Here is a 23,528-nt window from a genome sequence, read left to right as displayed (position 1 = left end):
AGACTTTGATTTTGGGAGAGTTGGATCTGGGGGGACTTAACCTGAGTATTCTTATGTAGTGTGTAAGTCTGGGGCCACCTCAGAACAGCAGCAGCAGAACCCACAGCCAGCCAGCCAAACAACTTTGATAGGTCAGCTGCTCCCTATCAGCCTAGGAAGAGCTGCATACCCTCATAAAAAGGGGAAGGATAATGTGGTAAAACACTCTTTTAATCTTCTAAGCTTTAGATATGCATCTTTAATCCACCTATTTACAGTAGTCTTAGAAACCATACTTCTGTTTTTTGTGTCCTTGCCAAAGCATGAATAATCTCAAGATCTAAACTTCTCATAGCTCCCTAAATTAAACTTTGTACTTCTGCTACCTAATAACTGCAGAACAGAATGTTAAATTTGGATAAGCTGTGCTGACATTAAAAACAAAACAACTTGTGGTTTAGAGGTGGGAGTGAGCTATAGATATCTTAAAGGTAGAAATTACCAGAAGAAGGACTCTTTGGGGGCAGTAACAGTCCTAAGGGATGAACCAAATAAAACCACTGAAGTTCTTGCAGCTTGGTGAGTTCAAGTCAGTCAATTGTGATAACAGCTCAGGTGAAACAAAGGAGTCTCACAGCCTCTTGCAGCTCTGAGAGAAAAGATGGTGTCTTTGGTGGGAAATACAGTGGGCTAGGAATGAATGACCTGATTTATAGATGCTCACAAACCAGCATGATCACTTGTAAGTCATTTGCCCATTAATGCTGAAGATGTGGCCATTAAGAAAGCAGCATTTAAGCAGGGTCGAGAAATAGAAAGACAGCATTTTGAGGACAGATAAGCTTTGAAGAAAAGACAATAAATCTAATGTATGAATAGGGTAAAATTTTTGATCTTAGCCGACTTAACAATCCTAAAGACTACAAAAGGAAAGCTTCTCTATATTGGTCTAAATGTATCTCCTGATGTGGCCAATTGTCAGCCCTCCATTCTAATAAACAATTTTTTTTGTTATTATTATAAATGTATCAGGTGTAGTGACATTCCTAAAGGGTTGATCCTTTTTGACACATACAGCAAGAATTTAGATTGTACAAAGAATACAGTTTATTCTCCTCCCTAGAACTGTGTAACAATTCTAATAATAGAATGATTTTTTTTTTAAATCAGACAATCACATTAAGGTTAAATCAAGAGGAATGCTTTCAAATACTGGCCATATTTTTTTTACTTGCAGGCTTCAATGGTACGTTCTATTTAATTTAAATTCTTTCATCACTGTAATGAATGGTTTGATTCCTGTGTCATATTGTTATCATGATATTTTTGCTGTTTGAGAAATAACAAATGTATAATCAAGAGATAGAAGAGATTAATAGACACACATGAAATTTGTTATGAAAAGTGGCTGTGGACAGCAAGGAATGAGAGGAATCCACAGGGAAATGTTCACAGTGGCCAGTGTGGGGCTGCTTAGTCATTTCTGAAACACCTGGTGACTTTATTAAGGCACCATATTAGGTGGAGTTAAAACTAATACAAATCAGCTCAGAGCCACAAAGAATTACCTGGTTTTACTTGTAAATGTTCCAGGGAAAGAATCATCTGATCATCCTCCAAGATACTAATTTGATGTCCAGGGCATTGCAAAAACTGGCATTTCAAGTGCTCCTGCCTGGATGGCTTTTCTGTGGAAAGAATTTAAGATCTAGGTTTGCCAGTTCTTTGGAGTCATATGTTTGTGCTGAACTTGACTCAAAAAGTTGCCCTATTGGGCTGAAACAGAACTGTTTCAACTTAAAGCAGCAAAGTGCAGACAATTTTATTTGCAGGATTAGGCTTTTCACACTGTAGCTGGTTGGTCACATTTCAGCTTCTCCAGGGCTTTTCTTTAAATGTAGCAATAAGGAAAAATTGCATTTCTGATAACTTAGAGTGCACAGATATTAAATGCCAACTTCTATGGATATGCTTGCTATGAAGGAGTGTGCTTCCATGCTGTAGATGGTGTTTGCTTTGAGTATATCTCATGCACACTTTCTGGGTGAAAGGAACTCGGTATCTATCGATATTTTCATGTTAAACATCTGCTGTGTTTTCCCGCAGGAGCATTTCACTAGATCTCTGTTTACTTGCACTGATACATGGTCAAACATACTGTTGTGTTTCCCCAGGGGAACGCTCCAGTTATGCAAACCAAACTATGGATCTGTCCCCCTGTTCCCCAGGCGCACTGCGGTTTGCACTCATCAGTACCAAGTGAGCTCTGTGCCGTATTCTGTTACGAAATTGCTCATGTAATTGGTCATACTAGCTCACAAATACGAATAATTTCAGCCTGCAATTGTGTACTGATTTATAGATGAGCAGCGGGCTCAGGTTTGTGTGGGCTCTTCAGTTTGGAGGAGTTGCACTTTGAAAATTCTTGTGTGAGGGCTGGGGTGGAGAAAGGGCTTGCAGCAAGCTGAGTGATGGGATTCTGCTAAGGCAGAGGCATACCTGGGGCCTGAGCAGGGCTTGTGTACTCTGGCCATATGGGAGAGCTTTTAAGTCCATTATTACTTGTTTGCTGTGGCTGTGCAACTTCCTCTTCCCCTTTGTACACAGTTTTTCTGACATGCTGTCACTGCCTCCATCTCTCCTGACAGAGAAAGCGGAGAACACGATACAATTTCCTACCTTCTGTTGCTGAGTTGGTTGTTTAAAGAGAGAGAGTTTCCCTTGGACGATGCCAGAAAAGAATCTGTATCTGCCAAGGTTCTTTGTATAGGAACAACTGTTAATATAAACAGGCTTCCTCACAAATACCCAGGCAGTACAAATGACCACAGTGGGACAAAACCACTTCGGAAGTGAGGGAGTTCTGACCCTCCTGCCCCACCCCTTCTTCCAAGGGTATTAACAAATTCATTGAAGGGGATAACCATTTGTCTGTCATCCAGCGAGGCTTCTTATGATGAGCCATCTTCTGGCATTTCAGCTTTCAGGTAATTACTCTCCCTTTCAATAGTTTTTCTGAGCGCAAGCCAGTTCTCTGTCTGTGTTGGAAGAGGAGCTCATGCGACCTTTTTGTTATACCTTGGCCTGAAGTAAGGAAGCAAGCAGTGGGAATTAAACACTGTTCTTTATTAGTTTATTTTATTAGCTCACAAAGTGTAATCTTCTCTGCCAGTATTGCATTTTTCTTTTTCCATGCTTCTGTTGAGCATTTTATAAAGTGCAAGTAGGTAAGGACACTCAGATTCTTCTGGAGAAACTTAGCAGCTTCAAGCCTAGGCCCCAAATAAGGATGGAGCTGTGGTACTTGGGTAATTTAACCTTATAACTGCTGCTAAGCCTTCAGCAGTAGAGTATCCCTCGGTTCTCCAGCATTAATTGCATGACCCAGAGGTGTGCTGGTATTTGAAAACTGGAGAGGAAAGAAAGCGTTTAAGGCTCCAGAATTAGAGGTGTACAGAAGTGCTGCCTTGCGTCAGGTTGCCATGTTCCCTTGACAGCACTGTCCTCAGTGTTTTCTGCATTTAGCTGCTAGGTTTGATAACAGGAACAGCTTGTGTGCAATTTTGCAGTGTTCAGTTTTACATTTAACAGAAGTGTAAAGTTCAGTGTCATGGAATTTCCCTGCTTGGTTGTTAAGATAACTTGGTACAGCTTAAAACCACATAGCCTGAATTCTAGGCAGAAGCCTTCCTCCCTCAGGTGAGTATGTTTAGAGGTTCAGAGCTGTCCTGGCTCTTCTCCCATGAAAACTGCAACAGAAGATCTCCTCTTGGGGTCTACCATATTTTATTTTAATTCAAATTATTTGAAGGAAAACTATCTAACAGAATGTAGCTTTATAGATCTTATAATGATGTCAAAGAAAAAATAAGTAAAAATCACATGGGCCAGCTCAGGGACTTGTTTCTTTTGAAATAACTGATGACATAAAATCCCAGACCAAAAGAGGTGGGAGATGCAAGGCATCTGGCAGAGTTTACAGTCCTGGGGGGTCGGCAGGCGCAGCACAGCCTGCTGCAAACAAAGGCCGAGTGTTTTGCTGATACGATTGCAAAACATATGTTTGCCCAGGACTGTTATGATCTTGGGAATAGGCAGGAGGCCAGATTTCTGCAGCAGCAGCTCACTTAGTCACACAAATATCTGCAAAATGTGAACCTCCTGCGATTTCTCGCTTTAAAAGCCGTAATTATTTTGTTGCTTAAAGAGAAGGTGGAAACTCTTGCATAAGGAACGGGAGAGGGGGACATAAAGCATCGTCCGAGGAGCGTCTCTGTGCCGGTAGAAGAGCGGAACGGAGCCGAGGGGTCCTGGGCTCGAGGCAGTCCTGCCGGGCCGAGGTGGACTGGAGGCGGCCGCCGCCTCTCGTGCCCCCGCCCGGGGCATTTGGTGCCACACCCGGGCACAGGGAGCAGCCGCGGGGTCGCGACGAGCGCCGGCCCCCGGCGGGGCAGCGCCCCGGCCGCCGCTCCGCCCCTGCGCCGGGCGGGCGGGACGGGGCTGGGACCGCCCCGGCGGCGCTGGGGCAGAGCCCAGCGGGGCTGAGAGAGCGGCGGGCCCGGCCTCAGCCCCGCAGCACCGGCCGGATGGTGGCGAGGCCGGGCTGGCAGCACCAGGTACTCGCGGGGGGCCGGGTGCCCCCGCCGCCCGTCCCCGCGGCGCTGAGGCCCCCAGGGGCGGGGGTCTCTCTCCCCGGGCGCATTCCCCAGAGAAATCCCTGCTGGAAGGGGGGGCGGGGACCCGGGCAGCCCCCCTGCGGGGCTGAGGGGGCAGCAGTGGCGTTTCCCTGCGGGCTCCTCGCTCGGAGGGCGTCGTTCGGGGTTCGCAGGTCCTGTTCAGCCGCGGGATAAGCAGCTGCTGCCTGCGGTGACGGTGCAGATGCTGTCGCTGTCCTCCGCGACGCCCCTGCTCCCAGGAGGGCTGTGTTCCGCTGGGGTGTGTGGTAACCGGGTACCTCTGCAGAGTTCTCGGGCTCGTCCAGGTGGTTTTTGCCTCGGAATTGCTCGGCCTTTACGTCGTTCTTGCATAGATTTAGATTATCCTTTTGAAACAGTAAAGCTGGTCTTGTATTTCTCATGGAGAAGAGCAGGCTGTGATTATAAACAAATGCAAGTCCAAGAGCATTATTTTGGGCAGGAAGAAACCTGCTGATTTGGGTCTCTCTTGTAAATTTCTTAGTGTCACCACGTTAAGATTCTTCTTTTAAAGGAAAATTTTAAATCCTCAGAACTGGTGTAGGTTGCAGAAGAGCCTGTTTTGTATTTTTCTGATTTAGAGTAACCCAGTACTTCATGGATACATATATATGGATATATGCTTTGCTTTCGCATAATCCAGCAGTACAGTCTATGTAATGCAAATGGTTACTGCCACATTTAGACTGTTTCCTTCTGTGTCACCAAGTTATTGGTATTTAAATAGTGTTTACAGCAGGGAAATTGCAGGCATTCATTCGAAATTCTTTGCCCTTCAATGCTTTTTGTTACATTACAGAGGTGCCATGTTAAAAAGCTAGGCACTAATCATTGAAACTCAGCCTCAGTTTCAGTGAGCTCATATCAAAAGTAAATTGGGTTGTGGACTCTAGGCAGTTGTGTCACAAAACCGCTTCAGGAAGAGCTGTTAATGCTGAGTAAGAGTAGGTAGCACATAGACAGGCACCTTGAGACTACTGCAGCTGAACCTGCTTGTACTGCTCAGTCCTAGAAAATTACCAGAGAAGAGGTGCTAGAGATGGAGACAGAGGAGTCTGGGCTTTGCTTTCATTCCTGCCATTATGGACAAGGTGTGTGATCTTGGACACACTCTCCCTTGCCTTGATTTCTTGAATCAAGTCACATAAACTAGATGGGGATGTTTTTAAAATTGGTTATTTCAAAGGACTTTGAGATATTCAGAGAAATTATAGTGAAATTAAAGTAATTTACGTCTTTAAATTCATGTAAGAATAACATACTGTATATGAAAGAGGAACAGTTCAGCATTTGCCATGCTCTAATTCCAGTGAAGAGTGGTAGGTCTGTGTAACAAAGCGCTTTGTAACAGAGGGGGAGTACTTGTTCCCAGTTCTTTAAATCCGTACAAGTGGAGACATGTCTGTTGCTTCAGCAGAATGACAGTCTGAAATACCCAGCAAATGGAACCAGTGCAAAAATTTAAAGTACATGAGCATTTCTAGGATAATTTTTTTTCTGTCATTTTAATGTGAATCATGGTTTGTTTGGGAAAGCCACAACAATTGCAGCTACTTCAGGATTAAGTAAACAAATAAAATAGGAAAAATGGCCAGCTTTGCATAGCCCCACATTTAGAAAAGATGTAGGATTTCTCTGTGTGTAGGAAAAGAAATATATTTTATCACAACTCTTTGTTCTTAATTCCCTCCTTCCTAAAAGTTTTCTGACCAGTTTGGAAACTACAGTAGCTACTGCATTTAGCAGAACTGAAAACACAGTTTTTAAGCTGAGTATGTATCAGCTTGGGGACAGCTTGTCCTGTGTGGCCAGTTGTGCCAGTCCTTGTTGTTAAGGTCCTAAACAAGGAAACTCTACTTGTAGCCTCAGTGTCACCACCAGTGAGGTTTTGCTGTCGGTGGCCTTTAAAAGGGAAGTAGGAACCAGACAGTTCACAGTGAGCGCAGCAGCAGGAGCAGCATGAAGCCTCTTAGACTGGTAAGTGCCAAGTCTCCCTTGGAAATGCTGCACAGCCTTCTTGGACACTTATATGCTTAGGAGCATTTCATCCTAAAAGCTTATAAAGCCCTAAATGGGTATTTTTAATGCCCATACTTCAAGTGCTCATCACATTATACTGAGTTAAATTTTCAGCACAGGCATGCTGGAGGAGTTAATTCCACCGGGAGATTGTATTGAAGAGTTTTTAACTCACAGCTCATTGTGCTTTTCTTAACCCTAAGCTTGGGTAGTAAAACACTTAGATTATGTAAAATGATGACTGGTTATCTGGAAAAATGTTACCTCCAAAAAATTCACCTCCATCTCATTTCCTTTCTCTGGTTCATTACATTAGATTGTTTTATATTGTATTATGGAGTGTGATTTTCATATAATTTTGTTTGAATCTAGCAGGACTTAGTGCTTAATCAGAACATAGATGATTCAGATAAAGATGTTATTTCAAATGTAGTTTAGTAATGTAAATTGATCATTATAATTTCATTTCGCTTGTGGCTTTTCTATGATAAAATGTTCCCTTTGCCATTTAGAGAAGGCCTAAGTAAGTATGTAAATAAGTCTTTCTGGTAGATACAAATCTAGTAGACTTGCTAGTGGTACTGACTGTACTTGAGGGGAGCAAAATGACTCACTGTGCTAACACCAGGGAAGCAGTCTGAGTGAGCATTGTGGTGCATAGATCATCAATCCTGAATGACTGAAAATTTAACAGTTTGGTAACAGTCCCCAGAACAGATTCATTGGACGAAACTACCATGGAGTTTTGGGAGAAGTTTTGTGGTAAGGGGCAGAGCTCTAGCTGCAAGGAGCCAGTACTGAGGGACCAAGAAGGATCTGAAAAAGCATTTTAGGCATACAATGGAGGAAGAACTGTAGCTTAGGTTAGATAGCTGTTCCTGTTCCAGAGGCTCTGTGACCTGGCTCGTAGCTTAGTTCTGTTTTCAGTGTTTCTAGGTGAAATTTCTGATACTGTGTGTCTGCTTAGACTGTGACTTTTTTTTAAGAGATTGAGAACCAAAGCAGATGATATTCTCTTACTAGCAGAGGTAATGCATGTTGTAGTGTTAGTGTTTACAAACCTCTTCTACACTACTGCAGTTCAATTTTTTATCTCAGGCTTTTACATAAATTTGACAGGAATGAAGTTCCTGTCAAGAAGCTTAAAAAAGCTACCTAAAAATTGGGCTGGACCAACAGCTGTAACAACAGAAAAGCTCTACATTGTGTGAATTTAGATGTTTGAGGCTTTAGAGTGGTATTCCCTGAACATGTATGTGTAGGCAGTACAGACTTTTTGGTCTAGTCATCCTTGTGGAGTTGGATGTGCTAATTGAGCCAGACTGGTGAGAGTAAGTGGTGACTGGGAAGTATATAATTAAGCTTGCAGAGTTGTCTCATTAACTTTTCTGTCTCAGCTCTGCAATGCTGTTTCTTGGTGTAAATTTGCATAAAGCATTTCCTGGCTGAGAAGTCTCTGAGCAGGCACACAGTCTGATGGTTAGGGCATTAGCTTGTGACTTCAGAGACGTCAGCTCAAGCCACCAGTCTTCTGTAGCAGCTTCTCCAAGATGTGTAGCTTTTTCATTTCTGAGGGATTTTTTTCTCCTAGATGGAAGATGATGTACTTGTCCTATGTCACAGGAATCTTACATTATCTAAATGCATGAGATGTGGTGCTGGGCTGATATGGCAGTGGTGAGGGATGTGTAGATTGAGAAATGATGGGTACCTGGTGAGCTGAGTTCCCATGGAAATAAGAATAGTGGCTGTACAGAAATACAAGTTACATTACATAGGGGGAAGAGGAGGATTTTCTGTGTTTTTCGATGTTGTCTCTGTCAATGCAGCAATACAGCACTTACATGGCTAAAGTCTTGCTTTTCTGTCAGGTATGTCTGGAAGGTGAGCAGTGGAGTCCAGGAAGGCCCACCTCCTTCCATTAGCTTGAGCTTCTGGGTGTTGCACCCTTGGTGCTCAGCTTTGCAGCCACCTGAGTTTTATGTTCTGACTTTGAAGATGGAGTGCGTCTGATGCATCACCATCATCATTATTGTTATTATTGTTATTATTTATTTGCACCCAAAGCCTCAGTTGTGGTTGGCTTTCTGCTGAGCTTTGAGCTGTATTCAGCTGCAGAGTTTCTAGACTGAATGAAAGTGGTGTGGTAAGGTTGACAAACAGGAGGAAAGGAGCCAGGAGAAGTTTGATGCAGAGAATGTGTCACTAAGTAGGTCACTTTGGTGTGCGATTCCGTGGTCTGGAATCGTATGAAAGGTGCTTATACTTTTGGAATAACCAAAAGGAATACAGGCTTTCTTCCAGCTGCTGTTTGTCCTAGACACAACTGCTTCACCAAGTGCTTGTTGGTGCTTCAAGTGAGATGGTGCTTTAAGAGTAAGGTGCAGAAGAGAGAGGTAGTGGTATGTCTGGTCAGGATGCAGGTCTTGCCTTTGAGAGGGAGAGTGTTGCTCCCTGAGTTGAGTGTATTTGGCAGATGGAGGTTTAGTGAAGGATATCGTGAAGCATAGAAATACGTTCAGGACAAAGGAGAGATTCACTAGGACTGTTTGGAGAATTATTACTGTGTTACCGAGTATTTGAAATGCTGGGGTGCTGGAAGCACACAGCTATTTCTGAAGTACTCGGAGAAATTGATTAAATGCTGCTTCCGAAAAAGAGAGAAAAATAGTTTTAAAAAAGGACTGCCATAGCTTGTAACTGAAGAGCAAGTTTTCAAAAGGCTTCTAATGGGTCAGGTTTTACACAGGTCTCATGACTGTGTTGAGCATGTACCTCATGGCAAGTTGCTTCTGTTCTCAGCACCCTCTGGAAGAAACCCCCATTTTGCAGATGGGAAACAGGCTTATCTTCACAGATCCTTAGTTACGTCTCTGTCACAACAGAGCCTTGACCCCAAGCTTCTCAAGTACTAGGCTGGTGCCATGATATCAGGGGGATGATGCCTCTCCTGATGAAAAACAAAGCAACTCATTTAATCGTAAAAAAAACCTCTTAAGTCACTTTGCGGCGAGGGTTTGGATGGTTGAGTAATATAACATGTTACGTGCTGTGTAATTGTAAGTTTGACCTCTGTATGCTTTAATAAGTGTATTAATTGTGATGTATTTTAGATTGTGAAGCAAAATACACTAGCAGCCTGCTGATCTCAGGTTCTTAAATCTGGGCTTGGGGTTTTTTTCCTTCCTCTAACTGTTCCGAGAAAAAGAAAAACTGAAAAACATTTGTTCAAAAATTAAACTTCAAGGTATTTGTCTTGGAGGGCTTGATCTGGCAAACTGCAGACATCTGCTAAATTAAATCCTGTTTACAATTTAAATGATCTCTCTTTTTGCTTGCTGTTGTTTGGCTATAAGATGTTATAGCCAAAATAAGAAGCTCTGCTGAAGTTTTAAGGAGAGATATTGATAAATTCCATCCTACAAGTGGCATTGCTTGGCTGCCAGGCAAAATTTGCTTGTGTGTATTGGGACCCATAGCAGGAAAAAGCGACACTGAGGGGAAAAAGTGAAAAGACTATTTGTAAGAGATGCCCTTTGATCTTATTTTAGCCAAGTAAGACTTGAGAAATTAAGGCATCTGACTTTGGGATTTAAGGAGACCGTCAGAGTCTAAAGAGTTTGGCACTTGCCACTTAGGCCTGCACTCATTGTTTCCAGCTCTCTGAAGTTGTTTTTTAATCTTAGGGGAAAGTTCAGGAAACAGTAACTGATTAATAAAATTGCTTCTCATACAGTGAAACTCATGAAAATAGAAACCTCAGCTAAAGAGAAAAAAAAGTGCAGTAGTGAGTGCAGCCAGTATTGCACATTTCAACAGCCTTTACCTATGTGGGGAAAATGTGGCAAAGTTAACAACTGCATTTGGCAGGCAGCTCTTGGGGCATCATCTGCTCTGAGGCCTGGACCAGCTGAAGGTGCCCCTCTGCTCTGTGTGGCCCGAACTGGCCCAGTCCTTGGTATTTATTCATGTAAACCTGCTTGAGAAGTTGATATCATCACAAAATGGGTGGGTTTTGGAACCCACTATGGAACCGAGGCAATGCATATGCTCTAAAAGATGATTGGGAAAGAGGGCACAGGTAAGAAGCCCATTAGTTTATATAATGCCTAGTGTTTGGCACTCAGCTCCATCCTCAGCTTTAATCCCAGGTTTCCCTCCATCTGTAAGAGTGCCATGCCATCAGCTGGCAGGGCTCCCATCTTTCCTGGGGAAGCCAAGCTGCTCACTGGGGAGTAATCTCCTCAGGAGAGCTGGTTTGCAGCGAGTGCCACGCACACAGCAGAGGAGCCTCTGCAGCAATGGCATGGGGACATGTGTGAAAGTGTGAGGTGAGGCCATGTCCTGCTCTGGTACCTGCCCCCTGGAACCTGCTGTGCCTTCTCAGCAGGCTGCTCAGTGCTGGGGAGACTGCCCTGGAACACCTGGCTCGCCTGCTTCCAAAGGGAACAGTGTTAATGGGCAGGACACAAAGGCACCCAAGTCTTCCATGTATTTGCTCCTTGGCTGCAGGAAAGGCCCAGGGTGCCATAGGCCTCTCAGAAAGCTTCATCTGGCTGAAGGAGAGGACAAGTAGTGAACTGCCAGGGTTATCCAGCCTCCACCTTCCCTGCAAGGCAACACATCCACACAAGTGGGTGTAAGGATGTGGCTGCTGCTGTTCTGATGGAGCAAATTCCCCTCCCTCCCTCCTTCCCTGCAATGTGAATAGCTTTTTATCCTATCTTGAAAAGAAAGCAGATGCAAATGTAGATCAGGTACTTTCAGCAGTTTAAGTGCTCTTTGAGGTTGGGAAGAAGAAATCTGATTAGGGTTACAGCTGTTTCATTTCCTGACAGATGCACAGGGTGTTGTGTGCTGGCGAGCTGCGGATGTACACACACACAGCAGCCTCGTTTTGTATCAGTGGCATAACCACACAGCAGCCGGCATGTTCGGAACTCCTTGTCCTGGACACCCTGCCAAAATATGCTTTATGCAGAATTTTCTGTGAACCAGCCTGTAGTGTGTTTGTGTGTGTGTGTGCGCCTGCATATAAATTTGTGTGTGTTTTCTCTGGTTGACAGGGCCTTTGTTGTTGAACTTTTTGTTGTTGGAGTGGGGCAGTGTGCTGTAAACAAGCACAGCTAATTATAAAGCACTTGTATAAAAAAATGATTTGCATTTGTACAAACAGTACTAGTAAAAGTGCCCGTGCAAGAGTACCACAAGTACCCAAATAAGCCCAGCTCTGAATGGAGAACTCTTTTCTTTCTTGCAACCACAGCTAAAAAGCTGTTTATAACTAAATGCTGAGCTGGTGTAATTTTCTTTTCTAGGAACTTGGAATAAGAATTCCTAGACCACTGGGACACGGACCAAGCAGATTCATCCCTGAGAAGGAGGTGTGGTAGTGTTTTCAAGTACATAGTGAACTTTATGCTTTTAAGGAACATCATTTTAGTAGTAGCCCACAGTGGTTTCAGGACAGCTGCTGATCTGCAAAACATTTTCAGGAGTGATCACATTCAGTCCTGAGACTTTGGCCACAGTTCTAGTGTACAGAACAGTGAGAGCCTTGGGGAGCTTTGGAATAGTTATGACCCCTCCCATGTTGCTATCTAGCATGAGAGAAACCCAATACTGTTTCCTTGTGAACATCCGGATGTAATTTCCTACTGGTCCACAAGGTACCTGCCCCTCTGCCCTGGGATTGCTTTTTCTTGAGCTGCCTCTACCACTCTGAAGAATCTGGAAAGGGTCAGAGTGCTTTGGATGAGCATTTCTGCTGCTTATCTCCTGATTGTCTGGTAAGAGAATTTGGAGTAGAGGAAAAGTTAGTAATATGCCTGTGGTTTTCTAGGAATTTTAGTCTTTATCAATTTCCTTTTTTTTCTCTCTTGTCATCATAGCCAGCTTTTTGCTTTTTTCCCTTTTTTTCCCATAGTAAAAGTGATGATTCAATTAGCTTTTAGTTATAATAAATTAAGATTAACCTGGGGTATTCAAGGAAGTGAAGGTGAGACAGTTAAAAATGAGAAGTCAGCGTTGTATTAGAGAGAGACTAAAGCCAAAAATGTCCTTTTGCTGGTATAACCACTTGTGATCTCCTAAATGAGAGGTATTACAGGGATTTAATGTGCCTTATGTGCACTGATTTAATGCCATTAATAGACTTATAGTATAATTCCTTTCACTTGGGGCCTCTGGGTGCTGTGGTAATGTATTTATTTGCTGTTTTATTGGTGGAACTTGGACAATATTGCTCATTGCTCCTTCTCTCCAATCAGACGATTCAGGTGGGAAAGGAGGACGCCACGATGCACACGCTGTTTGCAGAGTCTTTTGCCACGCTGGGCCGACTGGACAACGTCACCTTGGTGATGGTTTTCCACCCACAGTATCTCGAAAGCTTTCTCAAAACTCAGCACTATCTCCTGCAGATGGATGGCCCGCTCCCGCTCCATTACCGGCACTACATCGGGATAATGGTACGCGCCCGGCAGACACCGCCAGGCTGGCCACGCCTCCAGCCCTGTCTGAGAGCAGCTGTTGCTGTGTTTTGCAGTTTCTAGCTGGAAAGGCATTTCACCAGCAGCTAAGGGAAAAGCAGAGTGGGTTTGTTGGTGTCTGCTTTACAGATGGTTTCAGAAGATCAGCAGTTCATGTTCATAGATCTGGTAGAACTGTGAAAAAAAGGGAAAAAGCGTGCTATAGAAATGAGATAATTGTTTGTTATTGGCTTCCTTAGTAGCTCAGAAACTGTCTCTCAAGAAAGCATGTTTTTGTATCTGTGTCCTGTCACATTCACTTTTCTCTAACTCAAGTCAGTCTCATTGTGCATTTCTGAATATGTATATTTTGAGCAAGTTTTCTGCCAAAAGTGGTTGATTTCTAATTTTAATCTGCCAGTTCAATGATCTTTGCTTGCTGAAGTTGAATTAAAGTTGTGGGCTGTGTCTTAATTTGATGTAGAAGGTGTTGGAGTAAATGATACTGGGCCTTTCTTTGCTGAGAAGCTGCCTGTAGTCTCTCTTGCCATATGCAATCTAAAACCTGCTTTTGATTGTTGCTGGTGAAGATGCAGCTAGAGACAGCTTCTTCCCCCTGGGGAGTAGGATGCAGTATGGATTACTTGCTTCAGGACAGGCAATAAATCCATGCCTGTATTTCTCCCTGGGTATAGGCATGTTGCACCTGTAGCCAGCATAACGATGGCGTGTATGAACAAGGGATATTTATGTTGTGAGAACAATAATCAAAAACAAGCTGATGTGTTAATCTCAGAAATCTTTTTTCACTTGAGTCTTTGATTAGTGCAAGTCTTACTCTTGGATGTTTTGAGGAAATGATGCCTTATGGTATTTGTCACAAAGTACTAACTTTCTGTAATTGTTTTCTGTATCGCACTGTTTTCCTTTCTAGGCTGCAGCACGACATCAGTGCTCTTACCTTGTTAACCTCCACGTGAATGACTTCCTTCATGTTGGTGGAGACCCTAAATGGTTGAATGGTCTGGAAAATGCACCTCAAAAATTGCAAAATTTAGGAGAACTGAACAAAATGTTGGCTCACCGACCCTGGCTTATCACCAAGGAACATATCGAGGTAGGTCTTTCACGGAGTAATGTGAATGTCCCCTTTTTTCAGTAAAGCAATCACAGATTCTTAGGGTTCAGAGCCAGACAGGGTGAAAGATGTTCTGTAGTAATGACTTTGATTTCAGTGCTACATCACTGCATGATCTAGTATCACTTGTGCCCTGTTGGGTAAAACTAACAGGATCATAACCGCTCTTAAATGAGTAACAAATTTCATTTACAACACCCTGAAATTTCTCTTTCATGTTGGAATTCCGTTGGTGCAATGATGATGTGCTCAGGTGTGCACCTCCCTCCTCAAGCTGTGTGCTTTCAGTAGCCAGAACCCCTGGGTGTTTCTGAGATACTGCCAGAGGTCAGGCAAAACACCAGCCACCACATTTTTGTGTGGCTTGCTGCCAGTTCAAGTGCTGAGTTTTCAGGTGGGATGGAGAGAGCAGGCTGGCAGAGCTGCCCAGAGGAGTGGTGGTGGTACAGGACAGCCAGGACTGCAGCACCAACAAACCACCGAGGGGCTGCTTCTTCCATCCCTTCTGCTCTCCTCTGTGCCCTTAGCAAGGAGCACGTGGGTGCTGGGACTTCCTCTGTGCTGCCTGGCCCGGTGAGAGGTGGTGGCAGGTCCAGCTGAGGCAGGACGGGAAGGGTGCGTGCTCTGCCAGAAGGCCCCAAACCTCCCACACTTTCCTGCCTGAAGGGGAAGTTGGGGTTTGAAGCTTCTTGTTGAATCTAGAGCATTCCACCCACAGGGACAAGATGGAGGGAGCCTGTGCCAGGTTTTTACACAGCTGATCTGCAAGGACTTGCCTGGGTTTTCTGATGCTGTAAAGACCGTTTCAACAAACATGCAACAGTTGTGGTTGGGTCTTCATCAGAGGTGTGAAATTTCAATGCAAGTCATTATGGCTTCGACAGAAACCACATGGTGCAAAAAAGAAACCCCAAGTTATTCAATTGCCTAGGGACAGAGAGGGGAGAGAAGTTGTGTCCTTTGTGGCATAACCATGCAGGCCTGTGTCTGGCAGGTCACTGAGCACACTAATGGCAGCAGAGAGTTAGGAAGCACGTTTGGATGTCAGAAAAGTAATTTTACCTGACAAAGAAATGTGTTGATAAACTGCATTAAGGTGGGTTCAAATGAATTACTTTAATACTTTTGTCTTGCATTATTTTTAAAGCAACTTCTGAAGACAGAAGAGAACAGCTGGTCCCTGGCAGAGCTGATCCATGCAGTCGTTCTCCTTACACACTACCACTCCCTTGCTTCCTTCACGTTTGGCTGTGGGATCAGCCCAGAGATCGACTGTGAAGGGGGTCACACCTTCAGGCCCCCCTCTGTCAGTAACTATTGCATATGTGATATAACAAATGGTTACCACGGGGTGGATGAAATCCATGCCAGCCCAGCTGGAAGTATTCCAGTAAGTGTCTCTCTGAACAAACAATCTCTTCCAACAGTAGCCATTTATTTGTAAACTTTTTACGTGGAGGGTGCCTGTCTCTTTTCATTCTTTTGATAGTGGGATTGATGACCCTAATCCAGATGTGGGTATTAAAAAAATGCATTTCGGAGGAGCCAAAATGATACTGAGAACCTGGGGAAAGCTACCAGAAGGAGAAACAGACGACACAGTCTCTGTTGCCTTTTTTTTCTGCCTTTCATTCATAAAGGTGAACTGAGATGGGTCCCAGCCTCAGCTAGTTCATGACAGGTGTCCTGAGCAGCAGTGGCCAGGAATACTTTTTTCATCGGTGCAGTGGAAGGTTGGCTCTTCCTTTTGGTTCCAGGCTCTGACTTTTTTGCCTTGAGGTGTTTGTCATGCATCACACAAAGGATCATTTTTATCAGATCATTCACAACTTTGTGACTCTTTAAAACACTCCTGCCTGCAGCAGTTATGCTGACCTGGACTTGTTTTCCCTTGGTGAAAAGAATGATGTGAACTAAGTGTTGGTTTAAGAACAGGCATGAGGGTGTTCTCGCTGCAAGATCCTTGCCTGTGGTATTTCACTGCAGTGGTGTGGGTGGCGTTTAAATTTGTTTGATGGAGCTTGCTGGCTCTCTGAAGGACCAAACTGCAAAAGGCAGGGAGGAAGGGGCAGAACTGTATAAATTAAAGATAATTTTACTCTACTTTGGTGCTGATGAATGTTTACAAGATCAATTACTGAATTCTGTGTTGTGAAAAACGATTATCTTGCACTAGCTTTCTTTCGAGGCTTCGTTAAATCTGCATTTATACTCACCCTTCCTTTTTCCTTCAGTGTTTCTTCTCTGTGAGCAGAGAAGGAGAAAAATACAGTTGGGTGGTAAATTGTGGTTACTTCCTCTATCAAAATTTCTGTTACAGCTCCTTGTTTTTCAGTTGCTGAACATTTAGACGAAGAGAAACTAATTTTAGCATGAGAACAACTAGTTCCAAAATGCTGTGATTTTTAAATCATGCTAAAAATACCAGGGGTCTAATTGAGAAAAGATGATGACTAAATGTAAACCATTGTGTCAATACAGGTTTCTTCCAAAAACTGTGTTCCTTGAAAAATCTTTATTTAAAGATGTAAAGGACTTCAGTTGTGTTTAAACTTTCTGGCTTGGCAATTACTGCCATCATTGTCAGTTCTGTTGCATGAAAATGAAATGTCTTTCTCTTCTTTTTAGTCTACAGAGTCTGTCTGTGAAGTTGAAGCTCTTATGGAGAAGATGAAGCAGCTGCAGGAGTGCAGAGATGAAGAGGAAGCCAGCCAAGAAGAGATGGCCACACGTTTTGAAAGAGAGAAGAGAGAAAGCATGTTTGTGTGCTCTTCAGGTAGCGCAGATGTAGTCTGTATATGTATTTATTAAGACTTTTCCAAATTATTTGAAGAAATACTCCTGCAAAAGGGGAAAGAAGTGCTATTAGATGTCACACAAACATTACCATTTCTTTGAAAGAATCAAGATTAGGGATGCCTTGTTTTCTTCCAGGAACACTTAAAAGCAAAGCAGTGCCAAGATTTGTGGCTGCTTGCAGACACACCATTACACTCTGACCAAAATTGTGTTTAATAGAAATCTCCAGAAGAAATGGAATCTCTCTCTTGAGAGTTTTAGAAGTTTCACAGGAGATTTAAGCATCTTGCTCTAAAAACAAGACAGTTGACATGCTTTGCTATTTAAGTGTATGTAGCATTACTTTTCAGATGACTGAGCATTACTTTTCAGACGACTTAATCTATTACAAGTTTAGGGTTGTAATGGGCTCTTCAATACAATTTCCTCTAAGACACACTTGGCATGGGAATCTCAGAAGTCTCTCTTTTAATAAGCTCTGTGTTCCAAACCAGGTTTTTCCCCTGACATTTTTACAGACCTTTTGAGTTAGGGGCAAAACATCCCCTAACATCCCCTATCCCCTAGATTCAGGGGATAGGGTAAAGACTGCAGTGCAACCGAAGGGAGAAAAAAATGTTTGTCTGTAAGAAAAAAACTGAGTGTTTTTCATGAAGTTGCCTCTGAACACCACAGCTGCAGTCACAGAACTGTACCAGAGAATCTTAATATGGGTAATCCAGTGAAAATGTGTTTGATTAAAAAGCACAGAGACCCATTTTTCTTCAGGAGTTCTGCTCATACGCTTCCAATTTGTTCTTTCCAAATTGTGTGAAATTCTGTTTGACATTAACAGAAGATGAAGAATCTGCAGCAACAAGAGATGTGTCTCGGCACTTTGAGGATACCAGCTATGGTTACAAAGACTTCTCCAGACATGGAATGCACGTGCCCACTTTTCGTGTTCAGGTAAAAGGCTGGGGGCTGCCATCAGGAGGCTTAGGGAACAACCTGCTCATTGTGCCAGATACCAAACCTGGAAATGGCTGTGTTCTCACTGCCCCATGGGTGAGGCTTAAATTAAGCCAGCCAATGAACAACCTCCACCCCCAGTGGATTATCTGCCCTGGGATCTTTAACTATACTAAAGCTCTGGGTCTTCACAAGTTCATTTCAGAAATGTTCCATTCTGCATTTTTACTTATTCTAAGGATTATTCCTGGGAAGACCATGGCTATTCCTTGGTTAATCGTCTTTATCCAGATGTGGGACAACTGCTTGATGAGAAGTTCCATATTGCTTATAATCTGACTTACAACACAATGGCCATGCACAAAGATGTGGATACCTCAATGCTAAGACGAGCTATTTGGAACTATATTCATTGTATGTTTGGAATAAGGTCAGTTGTACTGTTTTTGTTCTAAACACATTGGGTTTTCTTTCTCGGGTTGAACCAGAACTATTTATTAAGCAAACATGCATTTATTGTTAAACATGTTTTTGTTTATGGGGGAGGGCCACTAGTGCTACACTTACCCAATAATTTGTTTTGCCATAGAAACTTAGAAACAATGCAAGTGAAATAACTGCTGCTTGAAAATGAAAGTGTTTTTCTTTCGATTCCAAACAGATACGATGATTATGACTATGGTGAAATTAATCAGTTGTTGGACCGCAGCTTTAAAGTTTATATCAAGACTGTGGTTTGCACTCCTGAAAAGACCACAAAAAGAATGTATGATAGCTTCTGGAGACAGTTTGAACACTCTGAGAAGGTACAGTTGGTGTGTGTGCTGAGGGACAGCCACGGGCCCCAGATCAATGTCTCCCTGACAGCCACAGCCACACAGCTTAAGCTTTAGCTGGTGCTCCTGGGGTTCTGCTCACAGTCAAGTCCTTGGGAAGTGTCATGTTCCCAGGCTGAAATAATCTCCCCTTTCCTCCTGCCTGTGTGCTGGCTAACAGCTGACATGGACTGGGGAAGCTCTGAGCAGTACAGGGGGTTAGACATGAGAATGATTCAGCTTCACCTCAACTGCAGTCAGTACTGCCTGTATCCCAGAGAGGCAGGAAAGTGGTGCGCAATCCATCCATCCCTTGGCAGCCGACCTGAAACAGCCCTCTGGCTGGCCCAGGGTCTTTCCAGTCCCCTGGTCCTTCTGGCATGGATAGCCCCAAAACAGTTTTTTTATCAAAGCCTAAAAGCTCTGCTGCTGGGTTACAGCCTGAATTACACCTCCCAGTCACACTTCCTGCTGTTTACTCCCAGATATTGAATCCATTAAGTTTAAGTCTTTCAGTTTTTCTTTGAAGGGTATTTCTTGGCCTCACTTAAAGTCAATGCTGAAACATGAAGATGCAGAAATCATTAGTGCTTGTATCATTACAGGCTCTAGTTCTTGATAAACCCCTTGAAGAAGGGTCCTGTAACTACAGTGATTTAAGATTGTTCAAGTAAAACGCTCCCTGTGTTTTGGTTAGACTAACGGTGATAGATGAGCTTTCCAAGCACACAAATCCTTCTTTAAAGTCCAAAACTTTGCATCTCCATAGCCATCAAAAACCAAGGCTCATTCATATATATGTGTCATTGAACACAATAACCATACATTCTCACAGAGATCATGCAAATGAAACCACACACAACCCTTACAGGCCAGAGCAAACTCACAGCAACCTGCTGTCAGTGAAAAAATACTTTCATACCTTTCCCCCCACAAGTTTCTGATTTCATCCTCAAAGAAATGCAGTAAAGGCATTGAGGAGATGAGGTGGGGAGCTAAAATTCTTAGCTCCAGTAGCTACTGAACACCTGTGTCTCAGTAGAGATAGGGGGTTTATGGCACCTGGGAGTTTTTCTGGTGCTTCACCTTGGCCAGCCACTCTGCGTTGTTCAGGTGGAAGCTGCCTGTGTGTTTCTCTCTCAGTCCCCAGGGACAAATGTCCTTATCACCTCTGCCTTTGCTAGAACCCCCTCTGCTCCACAGGTACTCACTGCCCTTCTGCCTTTAATCATTAGCCTCACTGAAATTGAACAAGCTGTGCATATTGTGCTGCCAAAGAAGGGCTTGTTTTTTCCAGCTAAACCAGCTGGTCTGCTAAAGGATGATTTCCCCTTCCTGTGGCCCTGGCCCTACGTAAGTGTGCCCGTGAGCCAGTGCCACGCTGTGCCACAGTGCCACAGGGTGTGGCATTGATTCCTCTGCCCCCCTCAGTGAGCTCCACAGCGAGGTCTGGCTGGTGACACGGGCAGTGCTCCCCTGCTGCTGCTGCACCAGCACAGTGCCCGCAGCCCCCAGGCTTCCTTTGGCTGCAGCGCGTGGTGGCGGTGAGCACGGTGCTAAAGCGGAACTTCTTCTCTCTCTGAAGGTCCATGTAAATTTGCTTCTGGTAGAAGCTCGGATGCAAGCCGAACTACTTTATGCTCTGAGAGCTATTACTCGCTATATGACCTGATGTCTCTGGCTGCCTGTCGACGTTGGAATGTTCTGCAGCTGCAGTATGGCAGAGGAAGATACGAAGCCTCAGGACCAACAGTAGCTATAAGTTAAGATGCCCATTGTGCCATAACTCCTTTAGTTTCAGCTATTTCCATGTTTGGAATATCATTGCTGCCGCTGGGCAGCGAACGCTTGGCAGTTGACAGACAGGGTTGTGCAGAAGTGCTGCCTGCTCATGGTATTTTGGCTTTAGACAGCCCGGGACATTCTCTGAACTTGTGGCAATATAGCAAACCATAGATACATAGATCTTGTGTTAACGCAAATACTGCGGGAGTCGGAGTGCGAAAAGAACTGGGACTTGATGACATTTGCTTTCCCTACGAGAATAATTCTAAAAAATCTTGATGCTGCTATTTGTGCAGGTGGAGTGAACAGACCCAGGCTGTTCCAGTTGAGCTAGAAGTGAAAGTGAGCACTGCTATTGTCTGAGCCTTTATTGTGTGTGGTTTCAAAAAAGCCTTGTTATTTAGATTCCCTGTTTAATCAGAACTAAACCTCTTCTGTCCACACTGATAATTTGAAAGATAGCAGTCAATTTTCTCAGCTAGTTTAGCCTTAAAAACAGGATGTTTGTTCAGCATTATTTCATGAGCTCCAAAGTGCAATGGTCTTCCTATGGAAAGAAGGGGACTGGAGTCCTCAGAGCTTCTTAAGAGATCTACCTGCACAAAGTGTCAAGTAGCTTCTTGTCCTCCTTTTCATGGATGAACCAAGAAGGAGCTAGGAAAAGGTGTGGGAATGTTGTTCTAGACTGCCAAACAGTCCTACTGTATTACATGCCCAACGCTGGTCTTAATGATTTTTGCAGTTGCTTAAATAACTAGGCTAAGAAACATCTATTTTTAGTAAATCAAAACATGATTAAAATGCTGACGTTTAATATACAGTGGTTTTGGAGAACACATGAATACTTTTGTATGAGTGTGAATTGCTTTTTAAATTTGTCAGTATTACTGGTATTTTTGAAATAAAGGTAACAACTTTTTCTCTTGGTGTTTCTGTGTGGTTTAACTTTAAGCTTCTGTTCTTACTGGCTGTAAGACCATTTAAAATGTTTGAAACAGTAACTGAGCAAACGGTTAAAATTATGAGCCATGAATTTTTTAACTGAGTCTAAAATGGTGGGAGGAAAAGTTTAAAAACAGGACTAGAGCTTCACTAACTGTAGTGGGAACACCTCTACTGCAGCTATTTCCATCCATTTGGTGTGATTCTTGGGGTGTCTGGTGCAGGGCCAGGAGTGGGACTCGATTATGCTGATGGGTCCTTTCCAACTCAGCTGATTCTATGATTTTCTGTGATTTTGTGAAATGGATTTTCCCAAGCCCATAAGCAGTTTAATTTCTGTCATCTGGCCTGGATCTCAGCTCAGACTGGTTTCTTTTTCTACAGAACCTTCTGAGAACAGTTTTAATCCATGGGCTACAGGTTTTAAGTTTACAGTCCAAGAAGCTAAAATATCTAAAAAGATCTAGGGGAGAAAGATTAATAAACTGTCAAAAATTATGACTAACAGGAAGCATCTGGTGCTTCCTCTTAACTGAAAATACAGGATTTTTAATGTTCCAAAAACAGAGCAAAACTTTCCTGTCTTAAAGGCATTGTACAGCTGAGCTGTGCCTTTCCACTCTGTGAACAGTTTCTGCAGTGCCTGAGTCTCCAGGTGCTTTCTGAGGTCAAAGGTGGACATGAATTTTTCCAAGAAACCTAAACTGGCCGTTTCCATCCTATGCTCTCCAGCCACAGCCAAGTACCCTCTCAGTTTTCAAGCAGTAAACACTGCAGTGGCTCTGTGTTGAGTGGCTTCATCCATTCTCTGAGGGTCACAGCTGCCATCAGAGCAGAAGCCACAACCTGCAGGCAATCCCAACTCCCTGCCCAGTACTCCCGGGCAGCTCTGGCAGAGCACAGCCCGTGGCTGTGACGTGCAGCAGCCTCTCGTGTACCTCAGCTGTGGTGCTGGCAGCTCTCCCCAGGGAAGAACAGGAATGGACTCTTGGACACCAGAGAGCTGCTGCACTGAGGTCTGTGGCAGAGATACCCAAATGGTAACAATGCCATAAGAACACACCTGAAATCCAGCATTCTGGGGCTGCTTCTTACTACTCACAGGTTTTTCTTCAGAGAAAGACAGAGGCTGGTATAGCTCGACTGGAGGGGTGCTCAAGAGTCCTGTGCCACCCTGTCTTCTCAATCCAGCTCCTCTGAACGTGCCACTTCCTGTACAAAAGCCAGAGCTCACACATGGTGGCTGCCCCACGATCCCCAGCTTGGCTCAGCTGCAGACACCATGCTTCGGGCTCTTGGTTACAGTTTGATTAGTAGTAACTGACATAATTAGTGTTGTATTGGAACAAATCTTGATTGCCCAAGTACCACCTTGACTTGAGACAGCCATCAGTATCAGCTGCCTTCTGACAGAGATTCAGCCCTTGTCAATTCTGATTAGTCCTCCTAACAGGGCTTAGCCACAGGAGCCTTTTCCAGTGCCCCCACCCTGCTCTGCACAGCAGGATGTTTGCCTGTCTTGCTGTGACACAAATGCCAGGAACAAATGCCTCCAGCTTCTTCCCCACAGGGACTACTTACCCATCATCCTTTCTTTAATACTCTTTAAAAGCAAATCCATTCTTTTCTCCCAGAGACAAATGGGACATTGAAACCATTTATCTTCCCTTCAACTTCAGCTAAAATTAAAATGGCAAAAGAAGGGATGATAATTGAGATATTTTTGAGCTGAGCAGAGCTGTTGTTGGAGCCAAACCACACTGAATGCCGAGCACTTCTCTCCTGTGGATCAGCCTCCGTGACAGAGGCCGCCACCACACAAGCTCCCAAAGCAGGGCTGAGCCTTGCTGGGCACAAGCAACACCTGAACTGCTGAGACACAAAGAATGGAGCAAATTTTATCACTTTCACTGGAGTTTCCTCCTCACCGCTCCCA

The 23,528-nt window shown here is 43.8% G+C and overlaps 2 protein-coding genes across 11 annotated transcripts in view; one reads left to right on the top strand and one right to left on the bottom strand.

Moving 5' to 3' along the window:
• SESN1 (sestrin 1) overlaps nucleotides 1-21,578 on the top strand; it is a 78,672-nt gene extending 57,094 nt beyond the window's left edge. For 4 of the 7 annotated variants that reach the window (XM_038133236.1, XM_038133237.1, XM_038133240.1 and 1 more), the window contains exons 2-10: nucleotides 12,011-12,076; nucleotides 12,962-13,162; nucleotides 14,097-14,279; nucleotides 15,448-15,690; nucleotides 16,929-17,076; nucleotides 17,935-18,047; nucleotides 18,290-18,480; nucleotides 18,712-18,856; nucleotides 20,451-21,578. In XM_038133236.1, the coding sequence (XP_037989164.1) occupies nucleotides 12,011-12,076; nucleotides 12,962-13,162; nucleotides 14,097-14,279; nucleotides 15,448-15,690; nucleotides 16,929-17,076; nucleotides 17,935-18,047; nucleotides 18,290-18,480; nucleotides 18,712-18,856; nucleotides 20,451-20,537 (1,377 nt within the window). In that variant the 3' untranslated portion in view covers nucleotides 20,538-21,578. Of the gene's footprint in view, nucleotides 1-3,680; nucleotides 4,596-4,679; nucleotides 6,651-12,010; nucleotides 12,077-12,099; nucleotides 12,482-12,961; nucleotides 13,163-14,096; nucleotides 14,280-15,447; nucleotides 15,691-16,928; nucleotides 17,077-17,934; nucleotides 18,048-18,289; nucleotides 18,481-18,711; nucleotides 18,857-20,450 lie in introns of those variants that run through there. The other 3 variants (XM_038133238.1, XM_038133239.1, XM_038133242.1) reach the window with 3 other exon arrangements.
• The window catches only part of ARMC2 (armadillo repeat containing 2), a 69,308-nt gene continuing 62,784 nt past the window's right edge, over nucleotides 17,005-23,528 (bottom strand). For all 4 annotated transcript variants that reach the window (XM_038133231.1, XM_038133235.1, XM_038133234.1 and 1 more), the window contains one exon: nucleotides 17,005-17,141. The gene's annotated coding sequence lies outside the window, so the exon portion shown is untranslated. The remainder of the gene's footprint in view (nucleotides 17,142-23,528) is intronic.

The sequence above is a fragment of the Motacilla alba genome, chromosome 3 (genome assembly GCF_015832195.1).
Source record: "Motacilla alba alba isolate MOTALB_02 chromosome 3, Motacilla_alba_V1.0_pri, whole genome shotgun sequence".
NCBI classification, from domain to species: domain Eukaryota; kingdom Metazoa; phylum Chordata; class Aves; order Passeriformes; family Motacillidae; genus Motacilla; species Motacilla alba.
This window is presented reverse-complemented; position numbering and strand designations above follow the sequence as displayed.